The 26,407-nt window shown below is 43.5% G+C and overlaps 1 protein-coding gene across 6 annotated transcripts in view; it reads left to right on the top strand.

Annotated features, from left to right (window-relative positions):
- The first annotated feature begins 477 nt into the window (after window positions 1-477).
- Window positions 478-26,407, top strand: part of GPSM2 (G protein signaling modulator 2) — a 57,863-nt gene continuing 31,933 nt past the window's right edge. Inside the window, exons 1-4 of one of the 6 annotated variants that reach the window (XM_067538320.1) lie at window positions 478-972; window positions 8,358-8,443; window positions 9,414-9,557; window positions 20,813-20,904. In XM_067538320.1, coding sequence (XP_067394421.1) covers window positions 20,843-20,904 — 62 coding nt within the window. In that variant the 5' untranslated portion in view covers window positions 478-972; window positions 8,358-8,443; window positions 9,414-9,557; window positions 20,813-20,842. Of the gene's footprint in view, window positions 973-8,357; window positions 8,444-8,630; window positions 8,653-9,413; window positions 9,558-20,594; window positions 20,905-26,407 lie in introns of those variants that run through there. The other 5 variants (XM_067538319.1, XM_067538316.1, XM_067538317.1 and 2 more) reach the window with 5 other exon arrangements.

The raw sequence follows: 26,407 nt of genomic DNA, 5'->3' as shown, positions 1-26,407 counted from the left end.
TATAGCTATGGTGTCTCCGCGTAGTGGAGTACCTACGCCAACAGGAGAAGCTCTCCAAGTCCCCATAGGTAGCATCTTCACCAATGCAGCTGTGCCACTGCGCAGTAAGTGTAGACAAGTTCTCAGAGAAGTGGATTAACTGCAGCAACTAGAGGACCCCTCCTATTGACATAAGTAGCAGCTGCTCTGAAGGCTTCAGCAGTGCAGCAAATCCCCCACCCCAGGGAAGAGAGACATGGGACCTTAAAATGACTCTCCAAGTCCCCCGGCCAGCTCCTCTCCCCGCCCGTGTCTAAAGCGTAGCGGGGCCACGCCTCCCAAATCCACCAGGAATGGGTCTCCCACTCGGCCCTTCCTCCCCCGCTGAGGGAGGGAGGCGCCCCACTCCAGCCCCTGCCCCACACGAGGCGTCTTCCCTTCCCCACCGCACTGACCCTAATCCCCACGTGACCTCCCCGCCCTAGAGCAGGACCATACAACACAGCCCCCACTCAAACTCCGGCCTCCCATTGGCCAGCGTGAATGATGCAGGGCTCCGCCGGGCGTGAGAATGACAACTGTGATGAGGAAGCCTCGACCGCATGCGCAGAAAGCGACAGTGGCGGAGGCGGGGAGAGCCGTTGGGTTTCCCTGCCACAAGGGGAGGAGGACAAGACTGGTGTAAGAGCCGCGGCGAGCAAGCCGCCGGCTATTGGCGAGTTCGAAGTGTGGGGTGCGCGGGGGGCGGGGTAGCGTCTGTTTGCAGGCAGCGTGAGTCGAGCGAGCGAGCGAGCGAGCTCTGCTGTCCCACTCCCTTCTCGCGCTGCGGCGGTCGCTCTCGCGCTAGGGCTGGCCCATCAGCGAGGTGGGCGGGGGGTGAGGGGTCCGCGGTGGGCGGTGCTGCGGAGCTGCGAGGCGATTCGGCGAGCGACAGCAGGCTCGAGACCAGAGGGAGGCTGGGGGCTGGCTGGCGGCTGGAGGCCCGGCGCTGAGGTGAGGTCCGGCTGGAGGCGGGAGGGAGAATGAGTGGGGCCGCGCTCCGAGCCCAGCAGCTTCTGGAGGAGCGCGGAGGGATGGGGCAGGTCGGGGGCGTTGCTTACTGCTGTTGCAGTGTGGGGGTGTCACGTAGAGGTTGGGGGGTATCGACTGAGGAGGCAGCAATATTGGGGGCCCCAAAGGCGCGGTGTGTGACTGACTGAGGGTATCGCTGAGAGCGAGGGCAGCTGTGGGGTGTTGAACTGAGTGGGGAGGAGGGATACATTATTGGAGGAGGGGGCTGAGCCGGGGAGGGGATCGATTATTGGGTGCGGGGGCTGGTTGGAGGAGGGCGCTGGCAGGGGGTGGCTCGAGGGGAGCGTTGACCCGTGAGGGAATCGGTTATTGGGGTGGGGGGTTGGCTGGGGGGGGGGGGGGCGTTAACGGGGAGGAGGGGATCTATCAGGGAAAGGTGATGAGTTGTTTCTTGGGGGTGATGTGTGCAAAGATATGCACATGATGCTCTTGGGGCAGGAGGGAGGTTGTGGTGCTGGGGGCTACCCATTCCCTAGGGGGTTTTCTCCAAGCTCTGTGAGCTGATGTTCTTCGCTGAGAGGAGCGTGGTGGGCTGTTGCTCCATCCCAAAGAAATAACTGCAGACAACTTCACTCCCTTGCTGTTTTGCATGAATCCTTTCTTAATCGCAACACGAAATCAATAGTAGCTGATGAAGAGTCCTCTTTGTAGTGCAAAGAGAAACAGTATCAAGGCAAAGCAATTTGTTTGGGGCTTTAAAATGATGATTGTGCTTACTACCACTGCAGTGTAACTTGTTTGAATAATTTAACCCCTGAAATGTCTTATTTGTTGGCTGTGTCTGATTTACAGTAAACATGAAATTATGATAGTGTTTAACTCCCAAATCCAAAGGATAGTGCAGTTGTTCTTAAGTGCTTTGTGTTTTGTGCAGTTCAGTTGTGCAATGTGTTTAATATTATATTCTGCCTTAAAGAACTATAGCAGCAATCAATCTCTTATAGACCCCGAAACAAACACAACAAGGGATTATGGTGGTTTCATTGCTTTAGAGGGAAAATTAAAGTCATTTTGCTCTCACCAAACCAACTCTCCCCCCCCCTTTTTTTAAATCATCTTTGAAAGATTAACTTCTTGATTTCTCCAGTGTGAGACAGTAATGTGATGACATCAGATTAGCTATCTTCTGTCCTTACTCTTATTGCTTGCTTGAATGACAAATAGACATTAGATCCAGGGACAAATGAATGTTGTTTTTAAATATACCATAAAACTAAAGAGAAGTGAACTGTCTGAAACAAACTTAAAAACTACATAAGGAGCAAAGTCCATAAACACATTTTTTAATAAATAGAAATGGAAACTTATACTAATTCAGATTGTAGCAGACATTTCTCACCTAGTCCTTAGCCTCTTTAAAAGGAGGTACAGTTACTTGCAAATTCTTGCTTTTTCTTTACTCTTCCTTACCATTTTGGCAATGTAGATCCAAACTTAGACTCCCACTTTTGGGTTGCAGCCTTCCTACTCTTAAAGGTTTCCAGCTCCTGACTTTAGATTCTAGCCCCCAAAGATGCATCCAGGGTTGCCTGGAGAGCTGTGCAATCATTTCAGAATTCTGATGGACCTGCCAGCTCTTACATCACAAAAAGACTTTTAAAGGGACACACTATAAGATTATCCTGACTAAACAAATTGGTAAGGAAACATAGCACACACTCTGGCCTATTCATGTCTCCTTGCATCCTTAGGCTTCTCCCCTTATGTGTGTCCATGATAGTCCTTTGGAGAACACCTCACTGGGAAAGGACTCCATTACCTGTAGGCTCAAGAAACACCTTTTTGTATTTCTCCTTAGTGAGAAGGACTTCATTCTCTCCAGAAGTGCTGCAAGATACTTCCACACAACCATATTCTTAAAAACAAGATCTATTAAATATAGAGAATCAGATCAACATAAACAGAGTTCATATGAAATATGTTAGGTAAAAACTTTGCAAATGTCCAGACAGGCTTCTTTTAGTTTAGTTATAGAGAAGAAAAAAATCTTACATGGCTCAAAAGCAAGTCTCATCTCATGCACCCCTCCTCGCTCCAGTCAGAGTGACAGCTTCTTGCTGCTGTGACAAGAATGATCTCTAGTGTCAATCCTGAACCTGCTTATTATTTCCTGTTGATCCAAGACAGCACACACCATTTTCTTAACTAGTTTCTCCCCCCCCCCCAGATCCAGATACACACAGTAGGAGTTGGGGAGCAGTTGCATTCCCAACCCTACAGGAAATGGCCCATTGGGGAGAAAATAGCCCTTTTTACATGATTACTACTTGCCTTTCAAATGCTTCACTACTGAACTCAAGTACAGCTTTTACATCAATCCTCCTGTCTGTTTGCACCCAGTTTATCCAGTTCTTTGTTTCTAAACATTTTGTTTCAATTTTCCTTTGCCATGAAATATAAATTATGGGTAACCTCTAGGCCCTCTGTCACAATATTAGTCAGTTTTACTTTGTGCATTTGACAGCAGTTGTTGTTCAGCCAGTTTCACTCTTTCCTCTATATAATCATGTAAGCCCTGATCCTAAAATCACATATGTATTTATCTTTAAATACCTGAATAGCATCAGTCTTCTTAATTGGACTGCTTGTATTCTTAAAGTTAAGCCCATGTAAATATTTGCAAGACTGGTGCCTTTGTCATTTTTTTCTTTGCTGGAAAGATGATTGTAAACATAAAAATTCCTGACACAACTTTTAAAGAAAAATAAAATTGAGGACATATTAATTAAAATTTGCTCTAATTTCTTTTTAAACAGTTCGCGTTCAGTGTCACTCCCAAGGGATACTGTCAATTTAAAAATCAAATTTCTTTCTGAAAGGTATTTACCTATTATTCTTATGAGTAACATAAATATAAATGAAAGATTAGAGAGATTATTTCTCAAGGGTGTTTTTCTCTGCATTTGACACTTCTACATTTGTGTGAACTATTTTCTCTGTATAGTCATTCTCCTATTTGTGAAAGAACTATATAAACGGAAGAGAATATTTTAAAAAGATGAACGAAGTCCCACGAAACTTGGGAACAGGTGTAATATCTGAAAATATTCTGTTTTTTTTTTTTAACTGATTAGCTCGATAGTGTCCCTCTCTTATAAACTATTTTTGGTTCTTTGTTTTTGTTTTCCTTTTAGTTGATAAACTTGTAAGTAATATTAGTGGCAGAATACAGTTTTGTTTCCTTGTTTTCGTTTTAAGTAAATACCCTTTTAAGTTTCTGGCTTCTAAGGGTCAGGTTTCCAGCATATAAAATCTGAATACTGACCATATTTAATTTATAAAGGCTGCGTTTCTGCTCAATCAAAATACCCTATTCTTGCCTAAGCTTAAAAAACTTATTTTTTTGCATATCTGAGTGAGAGCTGGCTAAAATTCCCCTTCTGATGTTTTTGTTTGGGCTAAAATCTAGTCTTGCTTTAGGTGCCATAGGGAAGAAAATACCAGCACCTACTTATTAAGTAACATGTTCCAGTGATTCAGTATGATGTGAAGGATTCTGAGGTATACGTCACTTGATTACCTTCAGTTTTAGTGTTCCAGTGTTTTGTTAGTGTATTGGTGTTCTTAGAGCAGCTTTAGAGACCTTCTGAGTAGTTTGGTAGCTGATCAAGTGACTTGAGGTCTCTCTCTGAATTTGAACTATTGGATCTGTCTCTCTACCACTTTGGAAAGATTGAGGCAAACTTGGTCTCCCAATTTGATCTCCACGGTTTACCTACATGTCTCTTCATACAGTTGCAAAAGCATTGCTCTATCAACTTTGCGTTATAGCTGGAGGAGCAATGGTATATTACCATAGCTATTGGTGTCTGAGTTTTGGATGGGAAGCTAGTACTTGAATTCTGGGGGAGCGCCTGCCCACTACTGAAGGCCTTGGATGGGAAGCTGTTTAACCCTTCCGGCAGCTCAGAGCTACTGTTAACACTTTGTGCTGGTGTCCTAACGCTTAATTCTGATCATGTTTGGAGAATAGGGCTCACGGGTTCGGTGGCACCCTTAAAAATAGATGCATACATACAATGAAGTATGTGTGCACAGCTTATGAACCTTCAACTGGTATTATGTTCTGAAAAAAGAACCTTCAAAAAGTTTTTCAAAATCCTTTTTGGCTGTCTCCCATTTACTGCATTCCACTCCTCTCAATACGTGCAGTGTGTTATGCTGCTCTTTTGTTCTGCTTTTTTGTACTATTGCTCCAGGTGTTTCTGCATCTGATCTTTCAAGCAAGGGTTTGTTATAGGAGAGGACAGAGGACTCTGTTGTGACCAAGCAATATTTGTACAGTGCTTAATGCTAGAATGAATCTGATAAATCAGATGGAGGTGGGGAACAGAGGCAGAATGCAGCCCAACAAGGAGGCCATGAGGGAAAGTAATTAGGCATCTTGTGTACAGATCTACATCTGCTTCCTCAACAGCATTAGAGTTCACATTTATTGAAAGCAAATTATAATTCAACTATATAATAAACTTTTTCAACATAATATATCATCTCACATAAGTATTATTCACTATTTGCATGTTGTAATGGCTACAAGCCCCACTTGTGGACCAGGACCCTGTTGTGTTATGCGCTGAACGAAAAGACAGTTCCTGCCCAAAAAAGCTTAGAATCTAAGTATAAAAAAAGAAACAACAGATGGATACTGATGGTTTGAGGGGGGAGGACACAAGGAAACAGTCAGACTTTTTTTTTCCCCACTCTCTATTTGTGGTAAGGCAGTTTAAATAAATGTTGTTTTCTCTGTTTGAGTAGATTAGCAGTAACTATTCTTGTGGAAAGCGAACAATGCCCAAATGCTTTCACTTACTCCAGTACATGTTCATCCTGTCCTTTATAGTTCACTCTGTTCAACTGACAGTGCACAGTTTTGGAAAGACTAACCTCCTCTCCAGTGTAGCATTTTTTTTCATTCCACCATAATATGCTATTGTTAACTTGGGACGATGGATATTGATGATAGGCCGATCTTTGCTGTGCATATGATATCCAGTGTCTGTCAAAGCTGTGTTCTTAAACTCTCACTCCTGGAAGTTAAAGTACTAGCAAATGGCATTCTTAATGAGTTTTCTTTGCCTCAACTTGACTGTTTTACGCAATCTCTGAATGAGCAGTCTTTTCTGCAGCATTGTATAGTGTGAAATCTGAACACTGTGAGCAGGTCTACACTTAAAATGCTGCAGTGGTGCCACTGTAGCACTTAAATGACGACGCTACCATGCCAATGACAGAGTTTCTCCTGTTGGCATAGTTAATCCACGTCTGCGAGAGGTGGTAGTTTTGTTGATGGGGGAAGCCCTCTAATTGACACAGCGCTATCTACACCAGATGTAGGTCAGTATAACTGTTGTTCCGGGGTGTGGATTTTTCACACCCCTGAGCGACGTCGTTATACCTATGTAAGTTTATAGTGTAAACCTGACCTGTATCTGTAGCTCAACTGTGTAACTCTTCATGAAGATGTAATGTGCAATTTTGCCTTAGTTAGTATATATGTATCACTTATACAGAGGAATACAACCCTAATTGCATCTGACGTAGTGGGTTGCAGCCCATGAGAGTTTATGCCTGCAGAAATTTGTTAGTCTTTAAAGTGCTACAGGACTCTCGTTGTTTTTACCCTAATTACTGTACATCAACTTACGGAAATCCAAAGATATGTTCTTTTGTCCCTTTTTTCTTAAGGACCCAAATAGTGTAGAGTGCTCTATAATTTTCCCTTTAAAAAGTAAGAGTAAAGTTTGGGGCATAAAACAGATTTATTAGGTCCTCTTTGAAAAAGAAATGCCATGTTCCAAGAACCAGCTGAACTAAGTACAAAGTATTGATTTTCATATTTTTTGTGTAATATACAGTGTTACTTCTCATTTTGGGACAGAAATAATCAATGTTTAATGCTGATCTCTCCCTATCTGCTGTTCTTTGACATCATTTAACATGCTCCATTTCTCAAATTGAGGGTACTGAGTAGTTTCCCTGTTGGATAAGAGAGGCTTGAAGTCTGTCCAGAGCCATTTGCAAGACAGGATTACTTTTCTTGTTTGTTGGGATAATATTCAAACTTTGAGGTTAGATCTTGATAACAAATTTACCAAATGGTTGGTTGGAGTAGGGATGTAATTTGAGCTGTTCTTAAAATAATGAATGCAGTCATTAAAATAGGAGCAATAATAGCATAAGTCATTCAGCTTGCATTGCATTGGTTGTTCAGTTCACATGATGCTGAAGCAATTTTTAAAATTGCAAATGCAATCCCTACTTGTGTGAGGCTTACGAAGAATACTGCCTACAGAGTGTTGGCTTTCAATCCAGTTGTATATTTATAGATCTGATTGATCTGGCCAAACCAAAAATGGGAAAATCCGAGTGATTTGATTGGGGGGAGGCGGAATAAATCCTCAGTTATGCTTGGTTTGTTACTTCATCAATAAAACACTTATCTCTCCCCTCCCACCAAAATGCCAATGGGCGATTGTGAGAAGTAATTATTGTCATATTTTTTAATCTATTTCAGTTTGCTGATTAAACCTGTTGTAAGGATGTAAAATGGTATTATACCGCTAGCACTTCTGTTTGTGTTCCTTTCTTACTTTGCGGTAGAGTGGGGCTACCATACTTAAGCACTTAAACGGATGCTTTGCATATACTAAACATATTTTGAGGTTACTTCTTGTCCTCTTGGCTATTCCCAGTTCTCTGTACTAACTTATTCACAGGATAATGAAGAACTACAAAAGTACAAAAACTAGCTGATTCTGAGCTAAACATTGACTCTGTTGTAGTGCTGTAAGTAAAGAGAAGTTCTGCTCTGAAAAGTTACTCTGTAATAAAGGTATTGTGAGGTTCATCTTTGATCCTCACGATGACTTCTATATTAAATATGCTTAATTAACCAGCAATAAGAAGGCTCTTGTAACTAACTACCAGTTATGTATATTCAGCCATGGGTATGAGAATTAGAATGGGTTCTCCTCATGTGCATTATTGCTATTACCAAAGGTTATACAGGCAAATTGTGTCTTCAGTGAAACTATGTAGTTCTAGGTATTCATGTTGCCAGATGTCTTAACTAAGCATTTTCAGTTAAATAGCTAACATTAGTGAATACTGCAAATAAGACCCAATCCATCTCATTGCAGTAAATGTAAATGGGAGTTGGATCGAGGTTACGATGAATTTACCATACTTTAATATGTGTAAAACTGGCAACATTTAAGGGCCCATTCTGAGTGTATGTTAAGTGACACTTGTATTGCAGTATTCTCTTCAAGGTCCCTGAACTCTTCCTTCCACACCTTGTTTTGCAGTATCAGCTGAATACCACTTTACTGCAGAAGTGATCCCATTGTTTCCAATCCTTTCCCATTGCAATGGGACCACCTTGTGAAATAAGGTACTACGTACTGTGAACCAGTAAGAATCTGGCTCTAAATATGGAGTATTAAATTAACTGAAAAGTTTTGTATTGCATCCCCACCCCACCCCTCCATGACATTGTCTCCACAGTTTTTTGATTTATATGCACCTTTTATCTTTTCTACTTGGGTGGTGGTTTTAGACATCTTACAGAAGTGAAAAGGAAGAAATTATTTAAGAACACTGGTGAGTTTCTTTCTGTCTAGAGGTAGTAGGAAGCTCTTCCAGCAATTATCTGAAGCTGGAATTGCTTGTTTGTGCAGTGGATACAATAATTTGATCTAATTGTTGTGTAGATAGGAATGAAACTGTATGTTAATTAGTGTTGAGGGTAGGTCATGTCTGACTAATACTAAGAATAATACTTGGCATTTGCAAAGCATTCTCTGTCATCAAAGTGCTGTGCAATCATGAATCCTTAACAGGCGGGGGAGGGAGAAAAGGAAGCATTATCCACATTAGGTAAAATAGATATACAGAGGTTAAATGACTTTGCACAGACATGATTACAGTTTGGTAGTACTTAGTTTCCAGTGCTTGTCCTCAGTCTCCTAGACCACTCTTCCTCTTGTGGGAGAGGAGAAGCTATAAAAGAAATATTTGGCTCCCATACCTTGAATGAAATAACACTTATACTGCAGCCTAAGAGGTACACTCTGCATCTTTGATGGTGTGTTTTAAACTATTGTAGTAACTTTTGAACACCTATTCATGAATCAGATCTTTCTTGATTTATCGGGTAGTGTCATACCCATTAATTATGACAATCCACTAATTAAAGGAAGGAGCTGACTTCCTTCAGCTTCCCACTGCTCCACCATTAGAGAAGGAGCAAGAAAGGTTGGAAATGTAAGATGAAAAAGGAAGGCAGCAATGGGAGTGAGTCGATTGAGAATCAAATTATTGTATTATTAAAAATAATTGTTTCTATATATATTTTTTTAAAGGAGATCTTATCTGTGGTGTAGCTACTATCTTCTTTCTTCCTTTGGGAATCTCCACTGTACTGAGGGCTGTCAGAGAAGACACTGCTAGCGAAATAAAAGCACCTTGAGTCTCAAGCGTCCTGGAAGCTGATAGGCTGTGAAGAGGTAACAACGCAATACTGCAATGCATCTTTACAGTGAGCTTTGCAAACTGGTTTTGGCTATTAATTTTGATATCTGCAGATTCAGGAAAAACTAACTAGGATTAGGTGTAGGAATAGTTAATAACCGTGTGCTTGCCTAGCCTTATTCTGTCAAGATGCTTTTGTTTCTATTCCCAGAGGGAAAAGGAGTTCAGGGATTGTTACACATCAGTGGGCCTTTCAAAAAAAAAAAAAAATTCAAACTTGTTTTTCCTATAACCATGAACTGATGAAAATTGCAGCCTTGTGAAGTGGCTGGTTGATGAAATCCCTGTTTTATTCAAGGAATAGGTAGTCAAAGTTAACATGCAAAGCATTTGGGAGTCTTAGAATGTCAATCTGAGGAGTATGTCTTTTTCTGATTGTCTGTAGTGTTCCATAAAGTACATATTACTTATTGTAAAAATGTGTCCATCTAAAGCTGTGGGTGTACGTTTAAAAAAAAAAAGTGCTGGGGAAAAAGCCATGCAAATTAAGATCAGTGTACAAAACATTTGCACTAGTAATAATCTACATGTAGGCTGGTCTGATGGTCCAGTGATAGCACAGTGCACCGTTGGGCTGGGGCTTCTCTGCTACGTTCACAGGGGCTAGAAGCTCTGTGGAACCTGCTTTCTCACCTCGTGTGGGGGGGTTTGCCTTCTGTAGTTATCTAGTGAACCTTTGTCCCCTGCTCTTTCCTTCAAGCAAATATGAGAATAATTTATTAGTCTCTGGAGGGAGCTGCTTCTTACCTGTTTGCTGGAAGAATAGTGACCACAAAATGAGTCTCTTCCCAGTTAGCCCATAGTATCCTATTGGTTCTCAAGATGTCTTTCATTTTGGAGATATTTGCTACATGTGGAATTAAGGGAAGATGACTATTATAAAAAACAAAAAAATCATTAGATTTCAAGTACGCATTGTTCCAAGTTGAACTCCCAAAGGATCAGATCACTAGTAAAAATACCTCTTTTATTCTCTCTTGGCCAACCAGCTGAGGAGAGTAAACTTGGAACTCTTAAACTGGTACAGAGAAATGTATAGAAATAAAAATTCCAAGAGAAATCACACTTTCTTTCTTAGTGTGGTGTTTTCTTTTACCTGTAGTCCATAAATCTATGCAGAACTGTACATACCCAAGAGAGAGACACAAGGTGGATGAGGTAATATTTTTTATTGGACCAACTTTTGTTGATGAAAGTGTAAAGCACGAAGGATTCTTTCTCCAAGAATTAGGCAGCATAGACAATACTGAAGAGGTTTATTCATGATACCGGGAAGTCTGATAAATCAGCTTCAACTTCATGGTGTTACAGTGGACAATTATATACTCAGTACGTTTTAAATTCTTTATCTATTCACTTACAAATACAGACATTGTCCCATCTGGAGAGAACAATAGTAATAATGGTGTTACATACATGCAGAGACACTTTAATCACTCTACTTACATCAAGGATCCTAGGGCTACACTCGGGGTGGGGGTAGGGTGGAGGAAGAAGGGGGGTGGTCCTTACAGATAGGTGGCAGGTGAAACAGAAATTCTAAAAGCAAATGTGCTGTTCTCATTGGAATTAGAATCACTAAGAGGACATCTGGCTTCCTGAGCCATTGGATGTTTACACTAGCCATTGTCCTTGAGGCTCAGGTATTCTCATTAGCCATTTAAATGAGTTTCAGCCTACAACTTGTTAGCTGAAAACAACCTCAAGCCTTACAAAAGAGATGATTTTTTGAGCTCCACAGAGTTCTTCTCCAGGTGGAATCTCAAAAACTTGTCTCTTTCACCAACAGAAGTTGATCCAATAAAAGATATTACCTCATCCAATAAAAGATATTTCTCTCTCTCCTCCTGGGACTAACGCAGCTACAGCAACATAAATAACCTTGTCATATCTAACCACCATGTGCCATGCTATATTCATGGTTCAGAAAGTCTGTGTTTTCCCAACACATTATGAACAGCTCTGAGTCCCAATCATGGAATATCAGAAATCAAGAATGAATAGTGGATATTATTTTTCTGCTAATTATTATACAAATACTTACATTCAATTCAGTGTGATAATGTTGCTTCAAATGTACTACCCTCTGTCTTTGGTTTAGTGAGCCCATTATCTGCCTGATGTATTGGAATGTGATTTATTAATTCAGGTGAACTTATTAAAAATACTTTGAATTAAAAGCCAAAATCAAGCTTCTAGTTCTGATCAGTGTTCTTTGCACCATGACCCATATTTTTGTGGAATTTTGTGTGTGCTCAGGTCTGAAAATCTGGGCCCATACTAACGTTTATATTTACGAAAGAAACTGATCAGTATATTTTATATATAACTTTAAATTCAGCAGTGCCTTCCAAAGCTCTGTTATGTTTTTAGATTATCAGCTTCAAGCTTGCCCTTTCTTTTTTGTTACAACCTGAAATAGTCCATTTCTAGAGGAAAATTTTCTGTATTTAAGTACTTTTTTTTTTGTTTTGAAGTAATGTTTTGATTTAAAAGTGATCCTTATACTGACATTTTTAAATATAAATATTTCCATCATTCCATTATCGTTTTATGAATGTTGGTCATATTTTGCTAATAAATTAATCTCATAATATCTGCTGCGTCATTCCACTAAAAATTGTGTGGAACTTGTTCTTCTGTATAGTAAGAATAAATGCAGTTGGTTGTTCCCAACTAGCTAGCATCTGCTTTTAAAATAAGCATTTTGATTTTCTTTTTATGTATATTTTAGATAAGTACCTCTGTTGCTGCATAACTGTCTACAACAGATTTATCAATCTGTTATTCTATCCAAAGAATATCTTAGAACTGAAGAGATCTGTTAGAATCCACAGTTTACTGAAAATTTCACTGAGATGTCTACTTCAGTCATATCAGTTTGTAGTGTCTCCTAGTCTGGTCAATTACTTTTTTGTGATAGAAGATGCCTTTATAGCATCAGAAACTTGAGTCTGGAAGATCTTGACAACCACATCCATTTATAACCTAGCAGGCTTTTGGGAAAGAACGGCATTTATTCTTCTACTGTTCTCAGGGAATATATTATGTGCTGCTGGTTAAAGTGGAGGATTGGTAGTCAGGGCAGGAGACTTGAGTCCTGTTTCTTGCTTTTCCATGGACTTGCCTTATAATCTCACCCAAATCAGTTGGAGTCTGACTTTTTCAGAGGTGTTAAATACACACAAGTCATTTGAAGTAAATGAAAGCTGGAGGTGTTCAGTGCCTCTGAAAATGAAGCCTTAAACCTCATTTTTCCCCTCATGTAATCTGTAGAGTAATACTTATACCTACTTCATACCAAGCAAGCCCCAAGCTCCTAATGCCCAGTACTTAAATTTCAGTATAGTGCTGAGCAGGCAGAGATGATCCTCCAGTACAGTTTCCATCCTCAAATGACAGGTTCAATTGAGGTAATTTCTAGTTTCCACTGACTGCTGAGGTAGAAGGTAGAGATCTTGTGATCCTTAGACCTCAGATCAGCATTCCCTCTCAATAAGAAACTTTGGTAAAACATTCTCTCTATTGTGGAGCATATACTGGTGCTATATTTGCTTGTGCAGTATTAAACATTTTGTTCAGGCATTGCACCAGCTATATTATAGTCTTTGTTCAGGAAGAAATTCCATGCTAATTCTAATTTTTCAGGTGCTTTAAAACTTTATGAAACAATATCCATTGAGCTAAGCCCTCATTCCATCCCCAGATATGACTTTATGTGCAAGGCTGGTGTGGTGGAAATATAGTAAACCTTTGTTTGACTTGTATGTATGATTGTCTCAAGGCCATTCTCATGGAGTCGGTTCCCGCGCTGTTGTCTGATCCTGGCCGTTTGGACTCGGTGTCGAGCACCACAGCCTTGGTATGCAGTGCTCCTCTGGCACCACCTTCCTGGCACTGATCACCATCTCTGATGCTGAAGAAGAGGCTGAAAAAGTTGCGCTCTGAGAGGGGGTGCTTGCCAGCTGAGAAGAAAAAGAAAAGTGCAGGAGACCAGGTGAAACCCTTGTCAGGCTGCCAATCCCCACAACCCTCAAAGGTTCCTTGCCATTGCGAGCATTGACCCCGGTACCAGGCTCCGTGTAGCGGTAAAAGGCTGTCAAGGGGTAAACCTGCACTGAGATCTGCACGACAGTCCCCATTTCCCAGGCACCGTTCACCAGTGCATAGACTGACACAAGGCCTGGATCCTGACTAACACAAGGCCCCGCTCTTCGAAGCAGTGCAGCGAGAGGTCGGGCTCCCACCGTCGGTCTCCAGATGCCCAGTGTGGGTCCCAGGAACCTCGTGCCCGCTCTCCTAGTCCTTATAAGAAGCCTAAGGACAGGAGCTGGTCCCGCAATGCCCGATCAGGCTCTTCGCACCGATCTCCGGGACCCTCACTATGGTGCCGAGAGAGTTTTGGAGTCGGCACCACCCTGGTCTTTGGACGGCAGCTCCTCTACCTCAGAGGGTGAGGATGTAGTCCATCAGTCAGGACAGACCTCAGCCCCAGCACCTGGCTTCCCTACAATGCCACCAATGGAGTCCTGGCCTCAGACAGTGGCCTGGGCCATGGCAATACTGGAACCCATGAGGGTTCCCCCAGGGAGTCCTACAGGCCTACCTGGTGGCAGGAACCTCAGTACCGAGATCATCTGTATCTCAGAGCATTTGGATTGGAGTCAGACCAAGAAGAGGTTGCCCACCTCAAGCCCGGGAGGGGCTACCAGGGAAGAGAACCCTACTCCACCGCAGCTACCAGCTTGTTCCTCATCATCTCTGGTCGAGGCAGTAGCAGGACCCTCCACAGCAGCCCCAATGAATGATTTCAGATCCCATGAGGGTCTGTTAAAAAGAGTGGCATCCAAGTTGATCCTCAAAATAGAGGAACTGAATGAGCCTGTGGATGAGCTATTTGAGATCCTGGCATCAGCAGCTCCCTCCAGAGTGGCCCTTCACATACATGAAGAGGTGGTGGAACTCACCAAGGCACTGTGGCAAACCTCACCCTCCTTATCCCTCACGTCAAAAAGGGCGGAAAAGAAGTATTATATACTGGCTAAAGGTTTTGAATATTTGCACACCCGCCCCTCCCCAGAATTGCTTGTAGTCAAAGTGGCTAATGAGAGAGACAGGCAGGGCCAAGTGAGCTCCATGCCGAAAAAGAGGTGAAAAAACTGGACTTGTTGGGCGTAAAGTTTATTCTACTGCAAGCCTACAAATGCACGTATCTAACAACAAGCGCTGTTGGGTAGGAACCACTTTAATATCTGGTAGTCACTGGAAAAGTTTGTGGACTCCCTAACACAGCCTTCGAGCCAGGAATTCAAGGCCATCCTGGAGGAGGGAAGGACAGTAGCCTGGGTATCCCTGCAAACATCCTCTGATGCAGCAGACTTTGCAGCCAGGACCGTGGAATCTGCAGTGTCGATGGGAAGGGCTTCATGGTTGCAGTTGTCGGACCTTCCATCGGAGGTCCAGGAATCTATCCAGGACCGTCACTTTGATGGCATGGCCCTCTTTGTTGAGACTCTAGGCTGCATGGTATGAAGGACTCGAGGGCGACTCTGTGGTCTCTTGGCCTTTACACCCTGTCATCAGCCAGGAGGCATTTCAGACCTCAACAGCTGCAGCATTTTGGAGGTCAATGCCGTAGTGAGTCTTACAGAAAAGGAATAGAGGTTATAAGAGGCATAAGGGCCTCTCATCATCAGCTGCCTCCCAGCAGGGTTCAAGCTGCCACCATCATGGTGGCAAACAGATCTTTTGAAGGCGTGCCTGAGGGTGACCTACCAGTTTTAACCCAGGATCCAGCTTCCCTGTTGTTTACTTCTCGCCTAGCCCCTTTCCTCCCTGCCTGGGCTACCATAACATCTAGCTGCTGGGTACTCAGGACAGTAGTTGCCGGATGCACCCTCCAGTTTTCCTTGCTTCCACTGTCCTTCCCCGTCCCTCTTCAGGGACTCCTCTCAGAAGCAACTTCTCGTCCAGGAGGTGCAAGCACTCTTACAAGAGTTCCCCGAAGATCTATGGGGAAGAGGGTATAACTCCCAGTATTTTCTAATTCCGAAAGCAAAGAGAGGGCTGAGGCTTATCTTAGACTTTTGAGGTACTTGTTGAGGCCTCTTGAGGTTGAAGTTCCGTATGGTCTCCTTCGCTACCATTATTCCTTTGCTGGATCTGGGTGACTGGTACATCGCCTTCGACTTAAAAGATGCCTATTTTCACATCTCGATCTTTCCAGTACATAGGAGGTTCCTACGATTCATGGTAGGAACCCACCACTATCAGTTCTCTGTGCTTCCCTTTGGCCTTTCAGCTGCGCCATGAGTTTTCAGTAAGTGCATCGTGGTGATTGTGGCCCACCTCTGACGCAAGGGGTACAGATTTTTCATTACCTGGAGGATTGGCTCATCAAGGGCAGGTTGAAGTCTCAAGTCCAGGGTAGCATTGCGATTGTCCAAACCACCTGCCAAGTGCTAGGCCTGCTGATAAATGAGCAAAAATCAATGCTCGTCCCGGTCCAAAAGATAGAACTTATTGGGGTGGTTCTGGACTCTACCTGAGCCTGGGCACTCCTACCAGAGGGAAGATTCCTGGAGATGTTAGAAATTATAGCCTGAATTTCAACTGATCCTCTGACTGTGGTGAAGTGTGCCTCAGCCTGCTTGGCCACATGCCAGACTGCACCTCAGTCCCCTTCAAATGTGGTGAGCGTCGGTGTATTCCCCGGCCAGGCATCACCTGGATAGGGTGCTCACAGTCCCTCCATGGTTACTTGCCTCCCTGGCGTGGTGGACAAGACCGCAACAAGTGCTCTCAGGAATATCCTCCATGTCCCCTTGACCAACATTATTGCTAGTCTCCAATGCCTCATACCTAGGATGGGGAGCTCACCATGGCCCTCTCAAAACTCAGGGCACCTGGACTGCAAAGGAACTGGCATTGCACGTCAATGTCAGGGAACTCAGGACAATTCATCTGGCCTGTGTGGTGTTCCTTCCGCAACTCGCACGCAAGGTAGTGGAGATACTCAGACAACTTGGCTTCAGTGTACAATATCAACAGGCAGGGAGGGCCTCGTCCCCAGTCCTGTATCAGGAGGCCATACGAGCGGTGCATCTCCCAGGGGTCAACAACACTTTAATGGACTGCCCCAGCAGATCCTTTTACTCTCACGACGAGTGGTCCCTGCACCTGGAGATGGGCGATCATGTCTTCCAGAGGTGCGGCAATCCCAGAGTAGATCTCTTCGCCACCAAAGAAAACAGGAAATGCAGTCAGTTTTGCTCTCAGCAAGGGCTCGGCAATGGCTCACTGCCTGATGCCTTTCTCCTCCCCAGTCATGGAATCTCATGTATGCCTTCCCGCCAATAGTGTTGATCCACAAAGTCCTCAGAGGTGAATGGGGACAGAGCACGGGTCATCCTGGTGGCTCCAGTGTGGCCCCAGCAACATTGGTTTGTGGTGCTGCTCAAGTTATCTGTGACCTGCCTGTGGATGCTCCCATTGCAACCTGATCTCTTGTCCCAGGATCAGGGTTACCTGCTTCACTTGGACCTGGCCTCCCTACATCTGATGACTTGGATGCTTCATGGCTGAACCGGGAGGAACAAGCCTGCTTGGCCCAAGTCAGCGGATTCTGCTAGAGAGTAGAAAGCCGTCCACCAGAACCTCTTACCGGCCCAAGTAGAGAGCTTTACCTGCTGGGTGGCTGATCAGGGTGCCTCCTCAGTGGAGACCCTGATCCAAATGATCTTGGACTACCTGCTCCACTTGAAGGAAGGACTGGCCTTCTCATCCATTAAGGTCCACCTAGCAGCCATATCAGTGTTTCACCCTCATGTTGATGGTAAAATAATCTTCTCGCACGAGATGGTGGCCAGTTTCCTCAAGGGCCTGGAAAGGCCCTTCCCACCGACACAGGACCTGACTCCCCAATGGAATCTGAATCTGGTCCTCTCTAGGCTCACCGGGCTTCCATTTGAACCCCTGGCCTCGTGTTCCTTCATACACCTATCCTGGACGGTCACATTCTTGGTGGCCATTACATCAGCGAGGCAAATCTTGGAGATTAGAGCGTTGACCTCAGAACCTCTCTATACTATCTTTTACAAGGACATGGTTCAATCGCGCCTGCATCATCAGGTCTTTTTGCTGAAGATGGTCTCACACTTTCATCTCAACCAGGATATAGTCCTGCTGATCTTCTGTCCAAAGCCTTACAACTCCAGTGAGGAGAGGCTTCTGAGTACCCTTGACATTAGGAGAGTCCTAGCTTTTTACATTGAAAGGACCAAACCCTTCCATTGGTCTACAGAGCTCTTCATTGCAATTGCTGACTGGATGAAAGGGCTGTTGAAGTCATTGCAGCAAATCTCAAAGTGGATCACAGCCTGTATCCGAGTTTATGACCAGGCAGTGGTTGTGCCTCCAACTTCTTTAATGGCCCACTCAACAATGGCCCAGGTGTTCTCAGAGGTATTCCAGGCACATGTCCCAAAACACAACATCTGCAGGGTCACTACCTGGTCATCAGTATATACCTTCGCATCCCACTATGTCATAACGCATCAGGCTTGGGACAGTGCTGGCTTCGGCAGAGCGGTGCTACAAGTGTCACAATCATGAACTCCTGCCTGTCTCTAGGTGACTCACCAGCAGCATTCCTGATCGGGAATGGACATGAGTAAGCACTCGAAGAAAGAACTATTACTTACCTCGTAACTGTTGTTCTTTGGGATGTGTTGCTCATGTCCATTCCACATGCACCATCCTTCCCCTCAATCAGAGTTCTGGCAAAAAGGAGCTGGGTGGGAGAGGCCACCGGCTGCTCCTATATGTCAGTGCATATGCGTGCCACTGCAGGGGGTGCTAGAGCTGGCCCTACGGATACCACTAGGGGGAAAATTTCCGACACTGATGCATGTGGTGTGCACACACCTAATTGGAAATGGCCAACAGTTACAAGGTAAGTAACCATTCTTTCTTTACACGGTGCATAAAAAAACAAACAAACAAAAAAAAAAACCAAACCCCAGAACCACACATCAGCAGTGAGTCTCAGAACCTGGGTCAACTGACTTGGGCTCATGCTGTGGGGCAAAAAATAGCAGTGTACACATTGGGGCTGAGGCTGGAGCCTGGACTCTGAGACTGAATGTCTACACTGTTGTTTTTAGCTTGCACCATGAGCCTGAATCAGTTGACACAGTCTCTAAGACTTGCTGCCATGTGTTTTTTTTGTTTTTGTTTTTTTTTTCTTCTGTGTAGTCCTGCCCCAAAAATGAAACTTCTCCTACTGGAACAAATGCTATATTCATTAAATCACTTTCATCTTAGAAAGATGGTCATATGGGTTTAGACTAAGGGTTCATTTACACTGCACGCTAAGCTGGGCTTTGACTCAAGGTTTGAGCCCAAGCCCCGTTTCTGTCCACACACAAATTACTCTAACTCGAGTCAGCAAGCATTCAGGGCCCAGGTCTTAGAACCCTGCAGGGGGGTGATTCAGAGCCCAAATCCTGCTGAGACTCTGGTCCAAACCCTGTTTTGCAGTCTGGACGCAGGTCAAGCCACAAACGTAAGTCAGAAGGTTTGCATAGTGTAGTATGGATGCATTAGCATGGCTGTGAGACTTGGGTCCATTAATTGTAAACCCAAGTTTATAATGCAGTGTAGATGTCCAAGCATGGGCTTGGAATGAAGCACAGAGTCCATAAGCCTGGGTCCTGTAGACCGGGGCTTAGTGTACATTGTAGACATATCTTTTGAGTGCTTAGGGGTTCTTGTGTTTTTCCTTTATGCATTTGGATTATACTATGAACAAAAGTTTGTGTTTATTTGATTATATGATGTACGTTCAAATAATGCACTGGTCTCTAGTTTACATTTGCCTCTTTTTCAAAGCTTCAGTATACAAAATACTATGATTCAGACATAAATGTAAAAATTGGTCATTTAATTGTGGGAAATCACAGCAACTATAAATTGACCCCTTGTGCATTGTTTATAATGTTGTTTATCACATTAATTTTTATGCTATTATACAAAAGCATATATAACCACCCAGTGTAGGTTGAAGAGTTCAGTTACCATCTCCGTGGAAGCTATAACTCCCTAATTCCTATGCATTCAAAATTTTTAATTAAATTGTTGGGGCAGGGCTTTTTTGGCACTTTTAATATATAGGTTGTAACATAAATCCTTCCCAATCGATGAAGACTGCAATTGAATCTTGAAATGTATGTGTTACACCCATGAGTTATATATGTAAAAAAAATCACATCCACTTACTGAGACTGAGGCAGTTGTAACCACCTGCATGAAAGAGTAAAAGAACAGTCTGACTGGAAGAGGATTGACACTTCTGTTATGGGTGCTAGCCAGAGAGTAAGTAGTGGGAATCATGAGATCTGGCAAAACTGAAAAAAGCATGATTGGAGGCAAATGGGAACATTTAAGTTGGAACTGTGGGTTATGGAATCAGAAATGAGAAGAAATTTGGAGGGGAGGGGTATATGTGGAGAGAACGGTAATTTGAATTAGAGCTTCAGAATTCTATCTTGGTGTTCTGGTACTGTATAAAGTGCTTGAGTTTTGCTGTCATGGTTTGACATCTCTAAAATCTTTTGATGGAATGCATAGCCCTGTCATTCATAAATGTATGTTTATATGTAAATCATGTTGACGTAAAAGACGCTATATTAAAATCCACCTCATATATTTATCCTTTAAGCTTGTCACTTGATATTGCACCCAGGACAAAAGACTAGCAGCACAAATGGTAGCCAATTAAAAATCTAGCTGAACACTGAGTGCTGCTTTCTGTTGAACCTTTCTTGTTTCAGCTGCTTGCGTGCAAGAATTCTCATGGTTACAGTGAAATGCTTTTCCTCTCTCACTTCTAGTGATTGATAAGATTTAGCACTCAGCAGGGATAGCTTTGCTTTTTGCATCAGCCAAAGATGGTTGTGAGTTCTTCATTGCAAATGAGACTTCAAGCCAAGCATCTTGTGTTCCCTTTGCAGAAACGCAGCTGAACAGAACTGAAGGGGCCACAGACACAAGAACTCTGGACACGTTTATGAAAATTTAAGCTGTGTTTGACACTGACCTCTTTTCTTTATTAATAAAGAAAAGTATTGCAGCAGGAGCTTAGACTGTATTAACTCCAACTTGTTAATATACTAACTGGGATAATGTGCTGACAAAATTATCCATATTAAGGTACTTGTCCTGCCTGCAGAACACTTTTCTCTACTGATAATGCAACTCAATGGAGGAACGTAATGTTTTGATAAGCATGCGTGAAGATCATTCCTTTCATGTTCGCTACAGGTAAGACTATGTACTGTTTTTGTGTAAAATTCTAAGTACTGTGTTAACAATAGAAACCTTATGTGAATGTTCAATACTAGTCTTTTTAAAGAGAAATAGCAAAGTTAAACATCATTTCACTAGGAAGCCATTTCTTTATCTGTGTTCCTAATGGGACTATACTTTAAAACTGAAAGAAATATAAATGTATCACTTACTGTTTAGCCTGTTAGTTTTCCTCTTTTGCTTTTCTCAGCTTGAATAATGAAAATTGACTAGTGAGTTGATTTCTAGTTGATGTTGACTAGTTGATTTCATTCCCCCCTTATATTAGTGCAGTCCAATCTCTGTTGGAAAATATTTGCACTGGATGGGGAGAACATTCCATTAGAAAGTTTTCTAATGGTCTTAGATTTTGTCAAAGCTTATTTTGCAAAACTTCAAATTTGGTTCATATTTGATCTGACAGTGTCTCCTTTGGTGCTGAACCCAAGAACTGTGAGTTGAGAAAATAATTTAAAAAAAACTGTCATTCCACACTTCTGTAAGTTTGGTACTATTCTCTTTCAAGAAGTTCCACCTCTTTATGCCTTCCATAGCTCTGTTCTGAAATTCTCACTGTATTGAACTGTGTGCTTTTGCAAAATGAACTAGTGTATGTGATCACTACAAAAATATTGCAGTTTTGATGAGGGCTTAGCATGCCAATTTGACGTGACTTTTTGTTATGTTCCAAGAAGGAAGTGGAGCAGAATCCCAGTAGTGTAATTCATCCATACCTTCCACTGGCATATCATGGGTTTCCAGCCCCCGGGGGCCAATGCTTCCATTTGCACTGTCCTCCTTCTCATGGGGGGGCATGTGCTGCTGGGGCGGGGCTCACCCTGTTGAGTGGGGAGACATGCCAAGGAGTGGGGAGCGTGCTGCTGGTGGGGTGACACACAGCTGGGAGGGGTGACATGGCTGGGGGCGCACGCTGCTTGATGGAGGAAATGGACGGGGGTGCACTGCTTGAGGGGAGGCATACATGGATAGGAGGGGTGTGCTACTTGCGGGGACAGATGGCCGGGGGTGCGCTGCTGTGGGGGGAGAGCCAAGGAGCAGGCCACAGGGGTGTGACGCTGCTAGGGACTGGGTACTAACCCAGTCTTGTCAGCCTGAGTCTGGACTCGCTCCCAGCACCGGCAGAATGGGCCCCCATCTCCCCTCTGGTCCATCCCATGGTCTGCCCCATCCCAAGCTCCACGGGGCTGCCTCGTCTCCACCTCTCTTCTCCCCACCCCTCCCACGTGGGCCCAGCACCTTAGCCAGGAGCCGCTCTGACCCCAAGGAGAACTGCGCAACAGCCACCCCCTCTCCCGACCTCACCCCTCTCCCAAGTGGACCCAACTGGCGCCCCTCTCCAAGCTGGCGCCCAGGGACATGGCCCTCTCTCCCCCTCGGTATGCCACTGATACCTTCCTTCATTAACTTTATCAGTTAATTGTCTGAAATGGTCCTTTTTATTTGATAGTCTTCAGCTGTATTTGTCTTATTTTGCTGTGCTCCCTTGGCCATCCCCCCAACACCTCCACAAACTATGTGCAGTTTTATAATCTGCTGACTATATGAGCTGGGGCAGGTGTGTTTTAGAGGTACTTCTTGCATATATCTGGATGACAATGCTTAAAGGTGTAAAGGGGAGGAATGTTGGCTTGAAGGTGAAGTTGCTATATCTTGATATAATTAGACATAATGAAGACTTAAAATCTGTCAAAGTTAAATTGCTTGATAAGCTCTTATTGAGGTAAATGCTATGTTATTAAATGGGGATATTCACCTTCCTCACACAGGTGTTGAGATTTGGCTATAAAGCATGTTAAATGTGATGGGTGTAGAAATACTAAGTGCTGTTGCTGTTGGGTGGTGGCAGATCATGTTGATGCACACCTTTTCTTCCCAGGACCTGTATTATTTGTCCTGTGGTGCCCTTTTCATAGGGAGATTCCAGGGGCAGCTGTGGCCTGGGGGAGTCTCTTGTAATGTGGTTAGTGCAGCTTTAGGCCTTGTCTACACTCAAAAAATAAGTTGACATACGTTGACATATGACCCTCCTTGGGTCGGTGGAGTGTGTAAGAGGGGCAGGGTGGGGAGCCCCCCCAGGTGGGCTCCCTCCGCCCCTTCCCTGCCAGGAACCAGCCCCAGGCGTCTCCCATCCCCGTTCCTCACCTGGAGCTGCCGGGGCTTCCCCCCCGGAAGCAGCCTGCTGCTTTTCACCCCTTGGGAGTGGGGTCCAGCTGCCTAGCTTCTCCCCTCCCCTGCTTCTGAGGGGGAGTGGGCGGCTGGCAGCTTCTCCTCTCCCTGCCAGGAGCCAGGGTCCAGCCAACTGCTTCCTGCTGGGAGCCTGCAACCTTGTTAATTTCATGGCTAGGCAGGGAGTGCGCGGAGAAGCCCTCCAGTGGCTTCTCCTGACCTGGCTCGGAGCTGGGATCCAGCTGCCCGTGGCTTCTCCTGTCCTAGCTCGCAGCCGGGAGCCAGGATCCAGCTGCCCAGTATTGCAGCAGCCTGAGCTTGGGCTTTCTTGTCAATTTGGAGTGGTGAAGTTGACCAGAATGACAGCCCCACCATTGATGTAAGGGGCTGCAGTGTCTACATTAACACTGCGTAGCATCGCCCTAACTAAGCCAACAAAAACCCTACACCTCTCATCCAGGTGGTTTTATTTTGTTGACAAAACAGGACAGTTTTGTTGGTGCGCGCGTGTGTGAGTGTTTGAGATTGCACTGTGTACAGTAGCACTGTTTTATTGACAAAAGCTGACTTTTGTTGGTAAAACATTAGTGTAGACCGCCCTAAATAGAATTGAAGAAGAGAATAGGAGCAGAGCCCCAGGATTCTCATGACTGTTTCCTCCAGGATACTTTACCTCACTAAGGGGGCCTTTCTTTTACTGAAGGGCACAAAATAGTACATTCCAGCATAAGGAAAATCATGCTGTGACTCAAAAATTAATGTAGCCTTGCAGGGAAAAGCAACAGTGTACTTTCAATGTCATTTCTAACAAATATCAACTAAGCTATGAATTTCCCTCCCCTCATTCTGCTCTGACAAATTCTGATGGGTTGAATCTACCTTCATTTTCTTAAAGTAATATGATTCAGTTTGAACAGTCCAACCAGAAGGTCAGATCTCTTATGGTCAGTGTAAAACTTGGAAAATAAACTTATCCCCCTCCATTTTGAGAAGAGAGAAATTTTTTTTTTTTTTTTTTTTTTTTTTTTTTTTTCTGAAATCTTGAGATGTGGTGTTTTGGAATTGTGGTGTTTGAGGCCTGTTTGAACTAGAGAATTATGGTGTGCTAACCTGTAACACCTCATGTGTCCACACACACAATTGCTACCCATGATGCACAGGTATTCACACCTCTGTTTGGATCAGCAAGGCTAATAACAATGTTGTCTGCCACTGTGTCACTCTTTTCACAGGAGTAATGCTAGTGTAGATGCCAAGCACTGGCCTAACAACTGCACTGATGCAATTGGTTCTCCCAATGCAATTATGGAATGCCCCTGCCCACCCTTCTGTGATAGCACGAACACTTCAGAGCCCTTGTTCGTGTCATATATATGAACATTGCTGCATGCAGGCTGAGAGTTGCTTCAGTTCTGTCTGGTTTCCCAATACACCTGTTCAGCTGTCCAGGACAGCCTCAAGAGCAACAGGGGCTCTGGCTCTCAACTGACTCCCTAAACCTGCTCCCTATCATTCCTGTCATGGGTGGTGCATGAACCCCCCCATATGGGGAGGCTAGCCTATGGTCCCGCCCTTTCCACCTGAGGCACCTCCTTCCCCACCACAGCCCCACTGAGCTCCCTACTCTGGCTGGAGGAGCCACACCAACTTTGGGAGGGCACTACTGCACATGGTACGTTGGTGAACTATGAACCCACCACCAGAGATGCAGCTTGTCAGTCATCTAGAATGGAATTGACATTAGCAAGCACTCAAAGAAGAAAGGATGGTAACTCATCTTGTAACTGTTGTTCTTCAAGATGTGTTGCTCATGTCCATTCTATGACCTGTCCTCCATCCCTGCTGTTGGAGTTAATGGCAAGAAGGAACTGAGAGGGTGCAGGGCCAGCAGCACCTCATATACCAGTGTATGAGCACAGGGTTCCAGAGGGTGCCAGAGTTTGGCCTACAGATACTGGTAAGGCAAAAAATTGCTGGTAGCCGTGCACGTGGGTGCGCACACACCTAGAATGGAATGGACTTGAGCAACACAGCTTGAAGAATAACAGTTACAGGGTGAGTAACAGTCTTTTATCCAGCCCTTTGGCTATCACCCAGTCAGCCAAGTCAAGTATGATAGAGATTACTGAAAACCTTTATCCATCATATGTGTGTTTAAAAAAAAAAAAAAAAAGTTCTACCAATCCCAAGGATTGGACACATTACCAAACAGGTCAATGAATAGTTCAGATCTTACCCAAATACACTCTTAAAGCCAGTGTTTATGAACTAAACTAATATTTATTAAAAAAGAAAATATTTGTTAAAAGATCATTGTACATACAGATGTGAATAAAATTAATAGATCAGTTTCAAAGCAGAGAGAACTAAGATGCAAAGTTCTTAAATTTGAAAAATCTCTGGAAATTACAGACTGACAGCTTGGGGGTCATCAGTCCTTGTTTAAAGCTGCTTTGTTAAAAATCCAGTCCAGAGAAATGAAGCAGGAAATGAAAACCAAATAATCCATGTGCAGAGTTTGTTCAAATTCTTCCATGAGAATTAGCAGGGCAATTCCCAAATGGTGCTGGGATCCCAGTCTTGCGATCCAAACTTTGCCTGACAAAACTTGGACAGATTTGAGATAAAAAGAATCTGTCACCTAGAGTCTTTTATAGATCTGTGCAGGCCTATTGATATCTTCTTGACAGCAGATATTACAGCAGGTAATCCTTACATCTGTAATAGGTAATTACTTGTGGTTTTAAAGTATCACCTATTTTTTATGCACAACTAGCTGCATTAGCATAAGGCAATTGGGAATTTCCAGCCATTCATAGATATTTACTACTTAAACTTCAAAGAGAAATAAAAACAATAGTATTGTTACATTCAAGTTCCATCTAAATGTTAATATCTTTCTTTGATTTTTGACTAACAGAATATAGTGACAGATAGGAACTATTTGGTTACTTTGATAATCACTAGCAAGATTATAGGCAATCACAGACGTATCTATTTCCAAACTCTTAACAATGCAAGATATAATATTAAAGTCTTATGTATTTACAATGAATGGCTTTAATTACCATTTTAATACCTTTAACATGTTCTCAAAGGTTGATTTTTGGGTTATTTCAGCCTGCTAAGATCAACCCTTTCTGTTCCAGTATCACAAATAGTCAGATTACTATGTGCTTAAAGTGGGTATGGCAGTCCTCTTCAAAGGTCATGTTAGTGAGATAATAGTTACACCTTTTTAATTTCCAAAGAATTAGTATAAGTATAGCATAAGTAAGATACTGATTCAGAT

This window comes from Emydura macquarii, unplaced genomic scaffold, assembly GCF_026122565.2.
Source record: "Emydura macquarii macquarii isolate MOO-44397 ecotype Brisbane River unplaced genomic scaffold, CSIRO-AGI_Emac_v2 contig_480, whole genome shotgun sequence".
Taxonomy (NCBI): Eukaryota; Metazoa; Chordata; order Testudines; family Chelidae; genus Emydura; species Emydura macquarii.
Note: the sequence above shows the minus strand (reverse complement) of the source record. Positions and strands in the feature narration are given on the sequence as shown.